Here is a 15334-nt window from a genome sequence, read left to right on the forward strand (position 1 = left end):
ACATATAACTGGTTCACAAAAGCTTTTATCAGAGTGTAAATGTTTAAAGAGTTAAATGCACTTACAGTATTCGTATTAGTTTATGATGGTCGATTTGTGTCAGTCGACCTGCTCAGCTTAGTGAATTGCACAGAGTAGAATGAAGCATACAGTATTTAGCAACAACTTTTCCATTTCATATGTAGATAATATTAAGTATTGCAAAAATAAAATTGACAATTTTCATTATACAAAGATGCCTTCTTAATACAGTAGGACTCGGCAAGGGAAAAGGGAAAACCAATGTTGAAATGACCAATGGATGCTGTGAAAGTGCAATGTGAAAACTCAGTAATGGCACTGAAACACCTCAAATGTGAAATTATGTTAACACTAACATGCAGTATGGTGTGGAGGAGGAGGAGGAGGAGGAGGTCTCCGTCCTTCACCTCCTGCTTCTCCTCCCTGGCTGGCTCACCTCTCTGGCCGCTGGGAGGCACGCAAGACGCACGAGAGAGACGTGTAGGTTGTGCAGCGGCGGTTGAGTGCGTCGTGTCTCCGGCTCAGAGCGACGTGAGTGGAGGAGAGCAGCAGCAGCAGCAGCAGCAGCTCACAGGAGTTATGTCTCTCTACTTTTGGACTACGTGAGTGGTGTCACCTTTTCTCTCCAAAGGCGAAGAAAGTTTGTCAAGGTGCTCGGGGGGCTACTTCAGAGACATGGCAGCCTCTGAGCTCTACTCCAAGGTAACTAGGTGTATTTACTTCACTTTGTTGGACTGGGTGCTTCGTCCATTCAACGGTTTCCTGAAGCTAACGGTAACTTGGTTACCTTATCGATAATTGTATTCATTAAGAGTGGCGCTAATTACTCACAGGTGTCCACTGAACAACTTTTGGAGTTTGTTAAAACTTTTTTTGTTTTTTGTTTTTTTTAGTTTTCCCCTCTATGGGTCTGCCACTTAAAAATGTTCCATATCCATCCACATTACACGCATGACCGCTGTCTGGTGACTTCAAGTTAGCATACCATATTTCTTAGGTACATGATGCCGCTGCTGTTTTTGTGCTTCAGTGTGTGAGACAGTGCAGTGGTTGAACGGCTCTGACCCGGTTTCCCCCCCTCTGTCCATCAGTATGCCCGTGTATGGCTGCCAGATGCAGCAGAAGTGTGGAAGTCAGCAGAGCTTATCAAAGATTACAGTGCTGGCGACCTGAAGCTGTCCCTGCAGCTGGAGGATGGCACGGTGAGGCTGGGAAATAACACACACACACACACACACACACACACACATACAAATAGGCACTGAGGTGGAAATGGGTGTGTGATGTTCTGTGCCATGACCACATTTCTCTGCAAGAACACTGGCAATGGGAGCCTCATAAATCTCTATGCTGTGGGCAGCTTTGATGTGCAAAAGCAAATAGATTTCCCAGGCAAGAAAAACTTTGTGTGCCTCTGTTTGTAGAAGTTTTAAGATTTAAAAAAAAGCCTATTTAATAAGTAGATTGTTGCATGAAAGAGTAGCCTACGAACCTGTGGTTTAATAAACTCAGTGCTGTTGCTACCCGCAGCTGTGATGTCTTGTTTGGGCATGCACAGCAGCTATGGAAATGAGGCCAAAGCATTATCATGAGTGAACTTGAACAAGGCAAGCACAGTGGTTGATATACCTTTTTACATGATGGACAGCTGAAGGTAATATTTTTGTGTGTTGCCATTTGTTTTTACTTTTCCATTGGTTATGCTCCCTTGGTATGTTTTTCCAAAATGACAGTACCGTAAGGTGTCCAGACTAATATTGTATCTACACAAAGCTAACTTCTTTTCTATTTCTAGGAAGAGGAATATAAAATAGACCCTAAAACCAACAAACTGCCACCTTTAAGAAACCCCAACATCCTGGTAGGGGAAAATGATCTCACATCTCTCAGCTACCTCCATGAGCCAGCAGTGCTACACAACCTTAAAGTGCGCTTTATCGACTCCAAGCTGATTTACACGTACTGTGGTAATGAGCTGTTCTCCTTTGACTCACACTATCACTGTCACTGTAGACTTTGGAGCTCTGTTCACTGTTCATCTGACATAATCTACAGTATATTATGCTGATTACTGCTCTTAAAGCTGCAGACACTAAACTGTATAACAGAGTAGAGTCTAACTGATAATTGTTCTCCTTGTGGAAATCAGGAATTGTCCTGGTCGCCATCAATCCCTACGAGGCTCTGTCTATCTACGAGGCTGACATCATCAATGCCTACAGAGGGCAGAACATGGGGGACATGGATCCCCATATTTTTGCAGTGGCAGAGGAAGCGTATAAATACATGGCCAGGTTTTGACACTTAACATTTTTAAGTGTTTGAGCAAATATTCACTTTTTTCCATGGTAAAGTTGTTTGAGTTCATGTCTGAACTGTATCACATTTCCATGCAGGGATGAAAGAAACCAGTCCATCATAGTGAGTGGTGAGTCCGGGGCCGGCAAAACCGTCTCTGCCAAGTATGCCATGCGTTACTTTGCCACAGTAAGCTCCTCCTCTGGTGAGGCCAATGTTGAGGAGCGAGTCCTCGCCTCCAGCCCCATCATGGAGGTAACATTTGCCAATGCAGGGAAATGGGACAGAATCATAACTTGATAAAGATTATTGATATATATACGTATATGTTTCATGCAGGCCCTTGGGAATGCCAAGACAACAAGGAATGACAACAGCAGTCGCTTTGGGAAGTACATTCAGATTGGCTTTGACAAGAAGCATGGTATAATTGGGGCTAACATGAGAACCTACTTACTGGAAAAGTCAAGAGTCGTGTTTCAGGTAATTTCATTGATATGGATTTAACATGCATGTCCTTAGGTGACTGCCCTCAGTGTCTGACAGTGGCCGTTCCCATCTCGCTGTCTTCTATGCAGTGAATTGATTTAAAACATTTAATACATTGCTAAGTATATCTCAGCAGCATGTAAACAAACTACATAAACAACCCACAGTTTAGTCTGCCTGGCCATCGACTCACAGAGATGGCAATATTTTACATTTTGTTAAAGAAGTGACTGTTTTCATAACAAAATGTAATGATCGCAGTTTTGCAAAGCACTTACTCTCCGTGTATTCATCCGTAGTTAAAACAGATTGCCATTTAAGTTTACATGTGTTTACCCTTTTTGTAGGCCAATGCAGAAAGAAACTACCATATATTCTATCAGCTGTGTGCCTCTTCACATTTACCAGAGTTCAAACCCTTCAAGTTAGGTATGTGAGTCTCTGAATATTTATTTATCATGATTTAGAAAGAAAGAGTTGCAATAGCAGTTGTACCAGGTAGCATGTGTTTGTGCAATATTTTGTATTTAATCATGTTCTATCCATTAATGAAGGTTGTGCAGATGACTTCCACTGCACCAACCAAGGTCAGAGCCCAGTCATAGATGGAGTGGATGATGCCAAAGAGCTGCGCAGTACCAGGAAGGCTTTCTCGCTGTTAGGTGAGTGTTAGTTGAACTTAAATTCATTTAGCTTTTTCAGCACATGTTGAATTGACAATACTATCCACATATGTCGTTGTTGCTAGATTAACTGACCTGAATGATTATAATTTGTTATTTTATTGTTCTGTTTCACTGCAGGAATCTGTGACAATGTTCAAATGGAAATTTACCAAATCCTGGCCGCCATTCTCCACCTCAGCAATGTGGAGGTGAAAGAACAATCAGCAGACAGAAGCAGCATCTCGGTAAACACTGACCACCCATGGATTGAACGAGAGAGCCCAGTATTACCCTGACCCTTTTAATTTTGATGAATTTATTCTTATGCATTTTTGCCCCATGTGTTTGGTTATCCATACGTCCGAGTGTTGAATCAAGGGTGTGTAGAATTTCTTCTTGCGTAATATCATTATTGTTGATGTATTTTCAGCCAGATAATGTCCACCTGGTGGTGTTTTGTGAGCTGATGGGGGTGTCATGTGAAGAAATGGCCCACTGGTTATGTCACAGGAAACTCCAGACAGCCACAGAGACCTTTGTGAAGCCCGTCCCCAAAATGAATGCGGTCAATGGCCGAGATGCTCTGGCTAAACACATCTACGCCAGGCTCTTTAGCTGGACTGTGGGCTGTATCAATAACGCCTTAAAAACTACAAAGAAACAACACTCATTCATTGGTGTGCTGGACATTTACGGGTAAGCGGTCTCCTGCTGGTTTGTGGTTTCTCAATTTATCTTCCCTTGATGACCAGACGTGCTTTCATGTAAACATGGATTTTTCTCCAGGTTTGAGACTTTTGATGTCAACAGCTTTGAACAGTTTTGCATCAATTATGCAAATGAGAAGCTTCAACAACAGTTCAACCTGGTATGTGTCTTTTCCTGCTGAACATGTCATTTTCAGGCCAAAATGTGAACATAAATCATTTTGAGCTGTCTCGCCCTCCAGCACGTCTTCAAACTGGAGCAAGAGGAGTACATGAAAGAGGCCATCCCTTGGACGCTGATTGACTTCTATGACAACCAGCCATGCATTAATCTCATCGAGGCCAAGCTGGGTGTCCTCGACCTTCTGGATGAGGAATGCAGGGTAAAATGCCAGTTTTCCCTTTTTTTTTAACTTAAGGTACATTCAGCTGCTTTCCACTCGAGGAATGTCCACCACACTATGTTTAGAGGTTATGAGTAACGCCATGATGACTAACTAATGTGTCAGCTCTTCCTCTTTCCACAGATGCCCAAAGGCTCGGATGACACATGGGCCCAGAAACTATACAACACCCTGTTGAAGCAGAACGCTCACTTTGACAAACCCAGGTTATCAAATCGAGCTTTCATCATCCACCACTTTGCAGACAAGGTACCTAATTTCCCAGTTAACCACAGTTGTGTGTCATGCTGATTGCTGAGGTGGAATTACATCTGTGTGGAGGTTACATGCTCTGCGTGTATCTGCATGGATTTCCTCCCAGTGTTCAGGTTTGTTTCCACAGTGTGTTGGGACAGGCTCCAGATGCCTGTTAGCACAGAACAAGCAGTGTGGAAAATGGAGGGAGGAATGGATTACTAATGTTTTCTTGTAAAGAGAACCAACAGTGAAGTGTGAAAATGTAGTTAGTCTGAAAAGTCAGAATTCTCTGCCTGTCCTTTTAACTGGGACTAATAATATCTTCATACCCTGTATGATAAATGTGACCTTTACCCTTTTCGTCAAAGAACACTCTGTGACCTGGTCCTTTGTGCCTAGGTGGAGTACCAGTGTGCAGGCTTCCTGGAGAAAAACAAGGACACAGTCAATGAGGAGCAGATAAATGTTCTGAAAAAGAGCAAGGTGAAACAGTTTAACAGTTGTTCCCACACAAGTTTAAGTCATTTAATGTCACCACCTCTTTAGCTGTCATGTAGCCAAATGCAAATTAAACTCTTAAGTATATTTGTGTTGTAAGCCTCCAGGCACACACCCTAGAATTGTTCAACCATAACTATTAAAGGAAATACGCCTACTGTTGAATCTTAGGTGGAAAACGCTGCCCTCTGCTGTACAATAACGTATTTGTATTGAAAAATTGGTCTTTTCAGTTTGACTTGCTACTGAAGCTGTTTGAGGATGATCAGAAAGCAACAAGTTCCACTAACAAACCGAGTGGCATCAGTGGAAGGACTGGTCCGAGTCAGAGGGATAACAAGAAGACTGTGGGACACCAGGTGAGAGCATAACAAGAAGAAAACGCTGCATTTGGTGGTGGTAGTTCCTCATATGGGTAGAGTATCCAATATCAATAATGTAAAACTTTTGGAAAGATTAATAACAGTTTTGTTGAAAGGGATAAATAGCAACCAATAATGAATAATTAATGAAGTCAAAACATGAATTGTTAACATATGTATGTATATTTGCTTATCGTGGTTGTGGTTTTGCTCTGTTACTCAGTTTCGACAGTCGCTGCATTTGCTGATGGACACATTAAACGCTACGACTCCTCACTACGTACGCTGCATCAAGCCAAATGACAATAAAGCTCCATTCATGTGAGGATGATAGTTTCCGTTTTCATTTTAGTACATTTTTCAGCAGGAAGCACAGATCAAAAAGTTGTCCACAAATTTCTGAACATGTATGTTATTTTTTATAAAGGTTGGACCCTGTGAGGGCAGTGCAGCAGCTTCGGGCATGTGGGGTCCTTGAGACGATCCGTATCTCAGCAGCAGGATTCCCGTCAAGGTAGCAACAACAGCTGATCAACACAGGGCCACGTGCAGCTGTACACATAATTATATGCTATAATTTGATCTAAAATGATATATGAAATTCGTCTTATTTATATCAACATTGCAGATGGACCTATCAAGAATTCTTTAGTCGTTATCGGGTCCTGATGAAGCAAAAGGATATTCTCTCTGATCGAAAGCACACATGCAGAAATGTCTTGGAAAAGCTTATAGAGGTGTGTCTGAATTGTGTAAAGGCATTTGCACAATGTAATGATAAAAATAAACCACAGTTTTCTAAAATATGACATATTGTCTATGCCTAATGCCTCTATGTTTTGTTTTTGTCTTAAGGACCAAGATAAGTATCAGTTTGGCAAAAACAAGATCTTCTTCAGGGCTGGTCAGGTGGCGTACCTGGAGAAGCTGCGCTCCGACAAGCTGCGGATGGCTTGTGTCCGCATTCAGAAGACGATCCGCTGCTGGTTGGCCCGCAAGAAGTACCTGAGGATGAAGGAATCTTCCATCACCATTCAGAGACATGTGCGGGGCCACCAGGCACGCTGGTGAGTGGAGATGTTAAATGGCAGAATAAGAGGTATAGGGAAACTGGGAATTTCACTGCCATATTTCTTACATGTTTTTTTTTTTTAATGTCAGTTATGTTAAGTTCCTCCGAAGAACCAGAGCTGCTGTCGTCATTCAGCGGAACGTGCGTATGTGGGTAAATAGGAGACGTTACAAGAGGCAACGCTCTGCAGCCATCACCATCCAGTGTCTCTGGAGGGCCTACATGGCTAGACAGCACTATTATAAGGTACTGTCCATCTTGATAACATTTTTGAGACCTTTAGTTTCATTTACTGAAAGATTTTGTAGACAAAGTTGTATTTCCAGAAGGGTATATCAACATCGGGCTTGATTTTAATTTCCCCACTCTGCATCTTTGAGGTTGTCTCGTGTTTTGAATGGGCTTTAAAGGCATCTACTCAATCCACATTGGAACAGAACAGATTGTTGATTATTGCAATAACCATAGCTGGATTTAACAAGCGCCTCCAAGAATAACAGGAAGAGTTCCCTGCTCAAAGGAAGTCCATGTGTGCCAGGTTCCGGTATTAACATTGTCGCGATAGTAAAGGTTTCTAGCAGCAGGACACTGAGCACATAAGATTGTTTTGGAGTTCTAAGCCTTGATTGTTGTGTAGGACTCTTAGTCATCAAGTCATGTGAATAGACATTGACAGTGTTCATAGTGAATTTGTTGACCTCATTGACATGTCAGCACACCACAGCATTGTTAGGCAACAACTGTAATTTACTAATTTACTTCCTGTCCCCTGATGTCATTCACATACACTGCAATAATAAATTCACCATGGCACATTAGAACTTTTTTGTCTGAAAGTGTGAAATTATCTGGCAGCAGATATAATACAGACAATAACTTATGCATTATGGAGAAATATCTTACTATCAAGTTGAGTGCATACCCCCCTGGATGTACAGATCACTTTTTTTTGTTTTACACACCCTTCCAGTCAGGTTTTTCATGTCATTTATAAACTTGATATAATATATTTGTCTTTTTCCACAGTTGGTGTTTGAGCAAAAGGCTGTGGTCATACAGAAGCTGGTGAGAGGCTGGCTGGCCAGACAACATTACCGACGCACAATGGCAGCTATCGTCCTGCTGCAGAGCTGTGTACGTCGTATGAAGGCCAAGAAGGAACTAAAGAAGCTGAAAGTGGAGGCACGCTCTGTGGAGCACTTCAAGAAGCTCAACGTCGGCATGGAGAACAAGATTCTGCAGTTGCAGCATAAGATAAATGAGCAGGTGATTATTGTGACAATATGGACGTCTGGTTTTGAAAGTTGATAGTTGTTTATTCTCGAAAAACAACCATTACTAAATATGTAGCTAGAGCAACATTGCGTCATTGGGAGTTATATCACATGCACAGCATGTGTGTGTTTCTTTGCCTGCAGCAAAAAGAAAACAGAGGGCTCAGTGAGAAGCTGAGTGCTGTGGAGAAGACCAAGGCTATGGAGAGAGAGAGACAGAGCAAAGAAACTGAAAACCTCCGTAGATCAGAACAGGAAGCCAGAGCCAAAGCAGAAAGATTTCCTTCTCTACTGGAGCAGCTCACCTTCCTTCAGCACGAGTTGGAGAACACCCGCAGAGAGAAAGACGAACTGGAGGAGCAGACAAAGATCTACAAGGAGCACACACAACAGGTAGGCCTACCACACGGTCATCTGAGTCCATCTATGTAACTGTATGGCAGCTTCACGTGACTTTCTACAGTAATTTCTGATAATAAGTAGGATTTATCACATAGTATTGTTGGAGAAGCAGTGAGGTCAGTCCATTCAGTATCTCTCAGCAATGGAAGGAATGAATTGGTTTTCCATTTTGGTCTTAGGCTCCTACAAAATCATCTGTGGTGGCCTATGTGGGATGATAGTAGGCTGCAAGTCATAAAAACTCTTAAAGAAATGCAAGAACTTGAAGAGCCATGATGAATGGGAATTTAGACTGATCACACATGATTTTTTCTCTCTCACAATCAGATGTTAGAAGAACTAAACACGAAGAACAGCTTTCTGAACAGCGAGAAAGATGAACTGAACACCCTCATCCTTGAACAAGCCAAACAGTTGACAGGTGCTTAGCAGTTCACCTTATACCATCACAGATAACAATAACAGCGAAAGTCAGAAAATAATGAATAAAGTAAACTGTTGTGTTTCAGAGATTAAAACCAACATTGAGAGTACAAAACAGCTGGAGAAGAATTTGGGTGAAGAACGCTCTCGCTACCAAAGTCTTCTGAGTGAACACCTGCATCTGGAGGAGCAGCATAAAGACTTGAAAGAACAGATGAATCTCGGCATCGTGAGAAACTTTACTTTGACTCCATTCATAGATTTCAGTCATTTGATACATCTTGATTTATAGATGTAAATGACAGGTTGATTTCAAAATGTTTTGACAAACAACAGATCTAAGGCATTTCTTGCATTCAAAAAGTGTTTCACATCATGATACAAGATTCTAATTCATCTTTAACATGTTTTGTTTTGGCTGTTTGACCCCTAACCAGAGTTCAAGCAAACCTGGTCACAAGAGGTCGGACTCCAACTACAGCAGTAACTCATCTGAGTTCAGTCAGAGCTTGGGCTCTACTGACGGAGAAGACAGCTCTGTACAAACAGAGGTAATGTACTAAACCACACAATATCATGGTGCAGAATTGTCAACAAAGTACATAATAGTATCACTTTGTGAGTATGAACTAATTACCTCATGTAGTTTTAGAGGTGGGTGCTACCCAGTTGTATTTTTCATATATTGACAAGTAACAGCAGCTGTGTCGTATGAACCCCGACAAGTACAAGGAATTCTTAACTTCTCATGGTGGAAAAAATGTTTATTATGGTTTTTTAAAAATTAGCGTTAATCTACAGACTTAAGCAACTGTTGTAAGTTGTAATGTTGTAATGTTAACAACAGCACTAGCCATGTTTACATGGACACAACTAATCGGAATAAAATAGGGATAAATGCTGATCCAAATAAAACTGCGTCATGTACACACGTCGATTGGAAAATTTTACTCTGAATGGCCTCGTTCTGAAAGAAATTTCTTTTAGATCAAGGTGGGTGTTTTATGCTGGTCTATTTTCGGATCAAGATCCATGTTAAGGGCTAATCTGATTGAAGTAGTCTATGCTCCTGACCTTCGTCCAAGGGCTCCTGGTTTTTGCTGGTGGAAGGGGCACAAAATTAACCGTTGTTGTTACTGTATGTGAGCAACCCCCTCGCATAGATGGAAGGAGAAGTATAAACTGCTGTGCATGCAGCTTAATTAAAGAGAAAACCAGAAACAAAAGAAACGTTTGCAGCACTTGACAGGTCCATTTTGATCAGAGGATAGGCGACAAGCACATATGAGAGAGAAGGTCAGCATGGGGAGAGGGGCGAGCGAAGGAGCAAATTTGTGAGTGAATTTATTCTGATTAACTGCTTGATGCATGTACACGCACGTTTCAATCAGATCACTTTATTTCGCGTCCATGTAAACAGTGAAGTTGGAATTTCCAATCAGAATGATTATAATCAGATTGTAGAAAAAATGCAAACGTGGCTACGTGGCTGTTAGATTTTCCCAATGCCTTGTATTCACATGCTTGCTTTAATAGTTAGATTTCTGATAAGATGGATCTATTAGTGCTCCGCATCAGTCGACGGAAAATAGATGGAATTCTTGATGTGCATGTTGTATTTGTGTTGATAAATTTGCAGTGTACTTACAGGGACACTCATTGCTTGGAACAGCTGTGGGAAGATTTTTCTGGCCCTGACTGTGTTATAATCCTATTAGTGCAGCATTCTAGTTAAGTTGTGGAGACTCAATGCTCGGTCAATGCTTGCTGTGTTATGTTAGGATGAGACCCAGTCCGCGGTGGATGTGTCTGTCCTTCTGAAGCTCCAAAGAAAAGTGAAGGAACTGGAGCAGGACAAACATTCACTCTGGGAGCAGCTGGATAAGAAGGAAGAAGCTCGACAGGAAAAGGCAAAAGTATGCACTTAAACACCAGTTATATTTTTGGTTTATTCAGTTTTTCTTTAACTGTCTATAGTTCTTTTACAATATTGATTATAATAATTGTGGTTCAATAGTTGATATGATATGTATACATTGTTTCTCCAAAAAAGGAGGTGGAGGAGCAGAAAACTGTAGGAAGAACAGAACTGGATTTGGAAACACTGAAGGTATGACTTCATTGCATCACGTATTGGGATTCAAGCTAGATCTATTTTGACATCCCAAAAATAAGCCTTCACCCCATAACTGTTACTGAGAACGGCTGCTATAACAACTAATCTTTATGTTAAAACTGAAAGGTGAATGGAGACAAAAACTTATTTGTAGACTTTTGATTTTTTATATATATCTCTCTAAATGTCTTAATGCAGCGGCAAGAATTGGAGTCTGAGAACAAGAAGCTGAAGCAGGATCTAAACGAGCTCCGAAAGTCTCTGACCAATGAGAATGCTGAAATGATGCCTCCTGCTCCCGGCACTCTGCCCTACGACATACTGCTAGATCAACTCAGCTCCTCCAACGAGGAGCTGGATATGCGAAAAGAGGAGGTGCTGCTCCTCCGATCACATATGGTCCGCCAAGAAGCTCTTAAACATAAGGTGACTGAGTAAATTACGTTTGTTATTACAGTACTCTGGTTTGCTTTAAAAAAAATAATATTCAGTATTTTGATTAACGAAATCTACATCTGACATTAATAATGAATGATTGATTACATTTGTACTGGCCTCTAGGACACTGCACTGGGAGGAAGTGTAAAATTAGAGCTCAGTGAAATTCCCTCATTTCACCAAGATGGTGACAGGTAAGGCCATCTCTACATAAACCCATCCTGGGAAATACTGAAAGTAGTATGAAGTAATATAGTGATTAATAAATCTAGGTCATACTGTCAAGTGTTTTACCATCATACTTTGATACTGGGATGATATTGGAACATGTGTCAACTTCTCAATTTCTTGATGCTCCTCCTCAGATCTCCTAACATCCATACTTTGAATGAAGATGGAGAGCTGTGGCTGGCCTATGAAGGCTTGAAAGAGACAAACAGGTAATCAAGTCATACTCTGCTGTTAGTCAGTGCATTTAGGCTTTTTCATGCATGTGTTATTCTCTCCTCTTCCTGTCCTCCAGGCTCCTGGAGCTGCAGATGCGAGAGCAGGAGCGTGACCATGATGAGAAGTGTAGGAAGCTGCTCGATGACATGAACAAGTTAAAGAATGAAAAGGAGCAGCAGCAGAAGCTGTTGGCTCAGAGCCTCCATCTACCTGAAGATGCACGAATTGACGCGTGCATGAAGCATGAGATTTCACGACTCACAAATGACAACCTGGTGGGTCCACTCTGCAGAATACCTTATAAATAGACAGTTAGGTGACTCAGGATCTGTTCCTTTTTTAAAGATTATTGTCTTTTAGTTAGCTTTTTCAAATAATGTAAAAGTGCTGTTTTTATCAGCAAAGACTGGCATATGAAGAATTAAGTAGAAAATCCACAGAGTAATTAAAAAGTGTTGTAAATATGCTTATTAAGTGTTTCTACTGCCCAATAACAATTTTGGACATGTCTCTGTTAACTGATGTTTTAAAAATCAGACTTGAAGACCATACCTGAAAATGTTGTTCTCCCTCACACTGATCTGTTTGAATAATTTTAGGAACTCATGGAGCAGCGGGAAAAACAGGAAAAAACCATTCGAAAGTTGAAAAAGCAACTGAAAGCTTACATGAAAAAAGTTGGTGATCTTGAAGGTAATGACATGCCACTGACAGTTCGTGTATTTTCCAGATGAAGTTAGCACCGCATCAAACCTGTCATTGTCCATAATGTTTCCTTCCTGTTTTCAGCGAGCACTCAGCAAAACAATACGGCCGCCATGACCTCGCCTGCCAGAGGAGCTCACATCACCCGCAAAGAGAAAGAGTACCAGGGCATGTTGGAGTACAATAAGGGCGACGAGAGCCACCTGGTGAAGAATCTGATCCTAGGTATGTAAAACCTGTTCAATCGAATCATTTTCTTCACAGTTTCAGAATTACATGCTTATGGTTTCTTTTATTATTACTGACGTTGGTCATCAAAATGTTCTGATGTTGTTGTCAGATCTGAAGCCTCGTGGTGTAGCAGTCAGCTTGATTCCCGGGCTTCCAGCCTACATCCTCTTCATGTGTTTACGATATGCAGACAGCGTGAATGATGATGAGAGAGCCAGTTCTCTGCTAAACTCCACCATCCTCTGCATCAAAGGGGTCATTAAGGTGCAGTGTATAACTATATAAAACTATATGTTTAAATAATGGAACTTGTCTTTATCTTGAACTCGTTTTTACGATGATTGTTTGTTTTGTTTTGTTTTTTCAGAGAAAAGGAAATGATTTTGAAGTAGTATCTTTCTGGTTGGCCAACACATGCCGGTTAAAGCACTGTATGAACCAGTACAGTGGAGATGAGGTAAGCTTTAGATGGTTTTGATGTAAGAGTCATGTTTACAGCTGGACATGTCCCTGAAATAACCCTGGATGTCTGTAAACCCTGTGCCTATTGTAGGACTTCACAAAGCACAACACTCTGAAGCAGAATGAGCAGTGCCTGACCAACTTCGGACTGTCAGAGTACGAGCAGGTTTTTGGTGACCTGGCCATCCAGATCTATCGTCAGCTCATCAAATGCATGGAGGAAACCCTGCAGCCCCTCATAGGTGAGAACATAAACTTTATATCATCAAAACAAAACATAGAAATATATAAATTGTGTTGGTTTTGTTTAATTGTCTGTGTTGTACATAGTGGCGAGCATGCTGGAGCATGAGACCATCCAGGGAGTACTCGGGTCCAAACCGACAGGCCTGAGGAAGAGAAGCACCAGTTTCCCAGAGGAGGGAGCTGTTACAGTGGAAGTCCTCATTCAGCGTCTTGGGCTCTTCCACACCACCATGAGTCAGCATGGGATGGACCCAGAGGTTATAAAGCAAGTGGTAAAGCAGCTGTTTTACATCATCTGTGCGGTTACCATAAACCACCTGCTGCTACGGAAGGACATGTGCTCCTGGAGTAAAGGCCTGCAGATCAGGTACGGCAAGAGAGTTTATTTTATGTAATTGAATTAGAGGGGATAGGGAATATAGATTGGAGATTGTTGTTTTTTGTTTTAATCAAGCTTTTTCAGGTGATCCAAAACTGTCATTGCTGTGTCTGATTCAAAATATGTAAGAATCGGGTAAGTTTAATATGACTTCCATGTTGAAAATGCTGTAATTACAGATCAGATTTGAAACTTTAAAATACCATAGATCTTCTTTACAGAATTATTAGTTTTCCTTTTTTTTTCACTTCGTACACATATACATAACTACAGTTAAAGAGTTGTTTGCTCTAATGAGGGTGCTATAATTCAAAATAGAACATGTAAATGCATACTAGATTTCCTGGAAACCGTGAGCAGTAGAGCAACAACAGAGCAACATCACACATAAAACCACACATAAAACCACACACATATTTTGAGGTGACTTTCGAAATTCACTTTCACTTCACTTTGTCTTCAATTCATTGTTATTGCTGCCTTTACTGACCCAGAACAATGTGTTCCTGCATGAAAAGATACAGTTGTTTGTCTGTCAGGTCATTAATGGGCCTCTGTGTGATGATAATAATTAGCTTTTTGTATTTTTGTAAGTGAGAATCTGAACCACTTTCACTTTTATCAAAATGTTTGAGGTCCCAGGAGTTTGCAAAGATAGGGCTTCATCTTAGACCTCACTTTATCTTTGTGTGTGTCTGGCTTCAGGTACAATGTCTGGCAGTTGGAGGAGTGGCTGGCGGAGAAGGAGCTGGCCGACTGTGGCGCCAAGGAGATTCTGGAGCCGCTGGTCCAGGCTGCACAGCTCCTGCAGATCAAGAAGAAGACGGAGGCAGACGCCCAAGCTATCTGCACCATGTGCTCAGCACTCAACTCAGCACAGGTCTGTTATCAGTAAAGGTCCAGTCTGCAAAAAGTGTAGTCAAAATATGTTGTGAGTGTTGATTATTGATAACGTTTTGTGTTTTTGGCAGATCATAAAAATCTTGAACCTGTACACACCAGTGATCGAATTTGAAGAACGAGTATCAACCACTTTCATTGCAACCATTCAAGTGAGTAGCTGGAAAGTTTTAGTAAGATATTTGTCTGTTCCCACTCAGTTCAGTAGCTAAGACCGATGGACTTGATTTATCACATGTCTTTTTTATTTTATATTTCAGAACTTTTTGAAAGACAGAGTTGAGTCGTCTGCTTTGATGATGGACACCAAGAAGATCTTCTCCATCACCCTCCCCTTCACGTCCTCCTCTGTCGCCCTGGAGACCATCCAGATCCCTGCTAGCCTCAATCTGAGCTTCGTCACACGCATCTAGACCAGTGACCTCTGAGTTCGGTTTACCGGATGTAACAACTAAGACTGTCTTCCACCAAAGTTTCTACCTTTCGTAGTAATCAGTCTCTCTGGTTATTGCAGTAATAAGGATAGGTTGTTTACTTTTCAGCACTGTATAGCCAAAG

At 41.4% G+C, this 15334-nt stretch overlaps 1 protein-coding gene across 1 annotated transcript; it reads left to right on the plus strand.

The window, feature by feature from the left end:
- Positions 1-696: 696 nt before the first annotated feature.
- LOC310987132 (unconventional myosin-Va-like) lies at positions 697-15189 on the plus strand (the record flags this gene model as incomplete). The annotated part of the gene is made up of 40 exons (XM_083973308.1): positions 697-723; positions 1113-1223; positions 1817-1988; positions 2171-2315; positions 2418-2574; positions 2659-2802; positions 3156-3237; positions 3363-3470; positions 3612-3718; positions 3904-4169; positions 4260-4341; positions 4423-4563; positions 4708-4833; positions 5221-5304; positions 5553-5678; positions 5905-6002; positions 6109-6195; positions 6310-6418; positions 6537-6748; positions 6843-6999; positions 7780-8019; positions 8172-8420; positions 8757-8850; positions 8939-9081; positions 9290-9403; positions 10634-10768; positions 10906-10962; positions 11167-11394; positions 11530-11600; positions 11772-11846; positions 11930-12128; positions 12453-12546; positions 12643-12783; positions 12899-13053; positions 13157-13246; positions 13343-13493; positions 13582-13864; positions 14582-14756; positions 14848-14928; positions 15037-15189. 40 exons carry the CDS (start codon positions 697-699, stop codon positions 15187-15189), a joined length of 5469 nt encoding a protein of 1822 aa, XP_083829434.1.
- Between the last annotated feature and the right edge of the window lie 145 nt (positions 15190-15334).

The sequence above is a fragment of the Trachurus trachurus genome (genome assembly GCF_905171665.1).
Source record: "Trachurus trachurus genome assembly, chromosome: 6".
Taxonomy (NCBI): domain Eukaryota; kingdom Metazoa; phylum Chordata; class Actinopteri; order Carangiformes; family Carangidae; genus Trachurus; species Trachurus trachurus.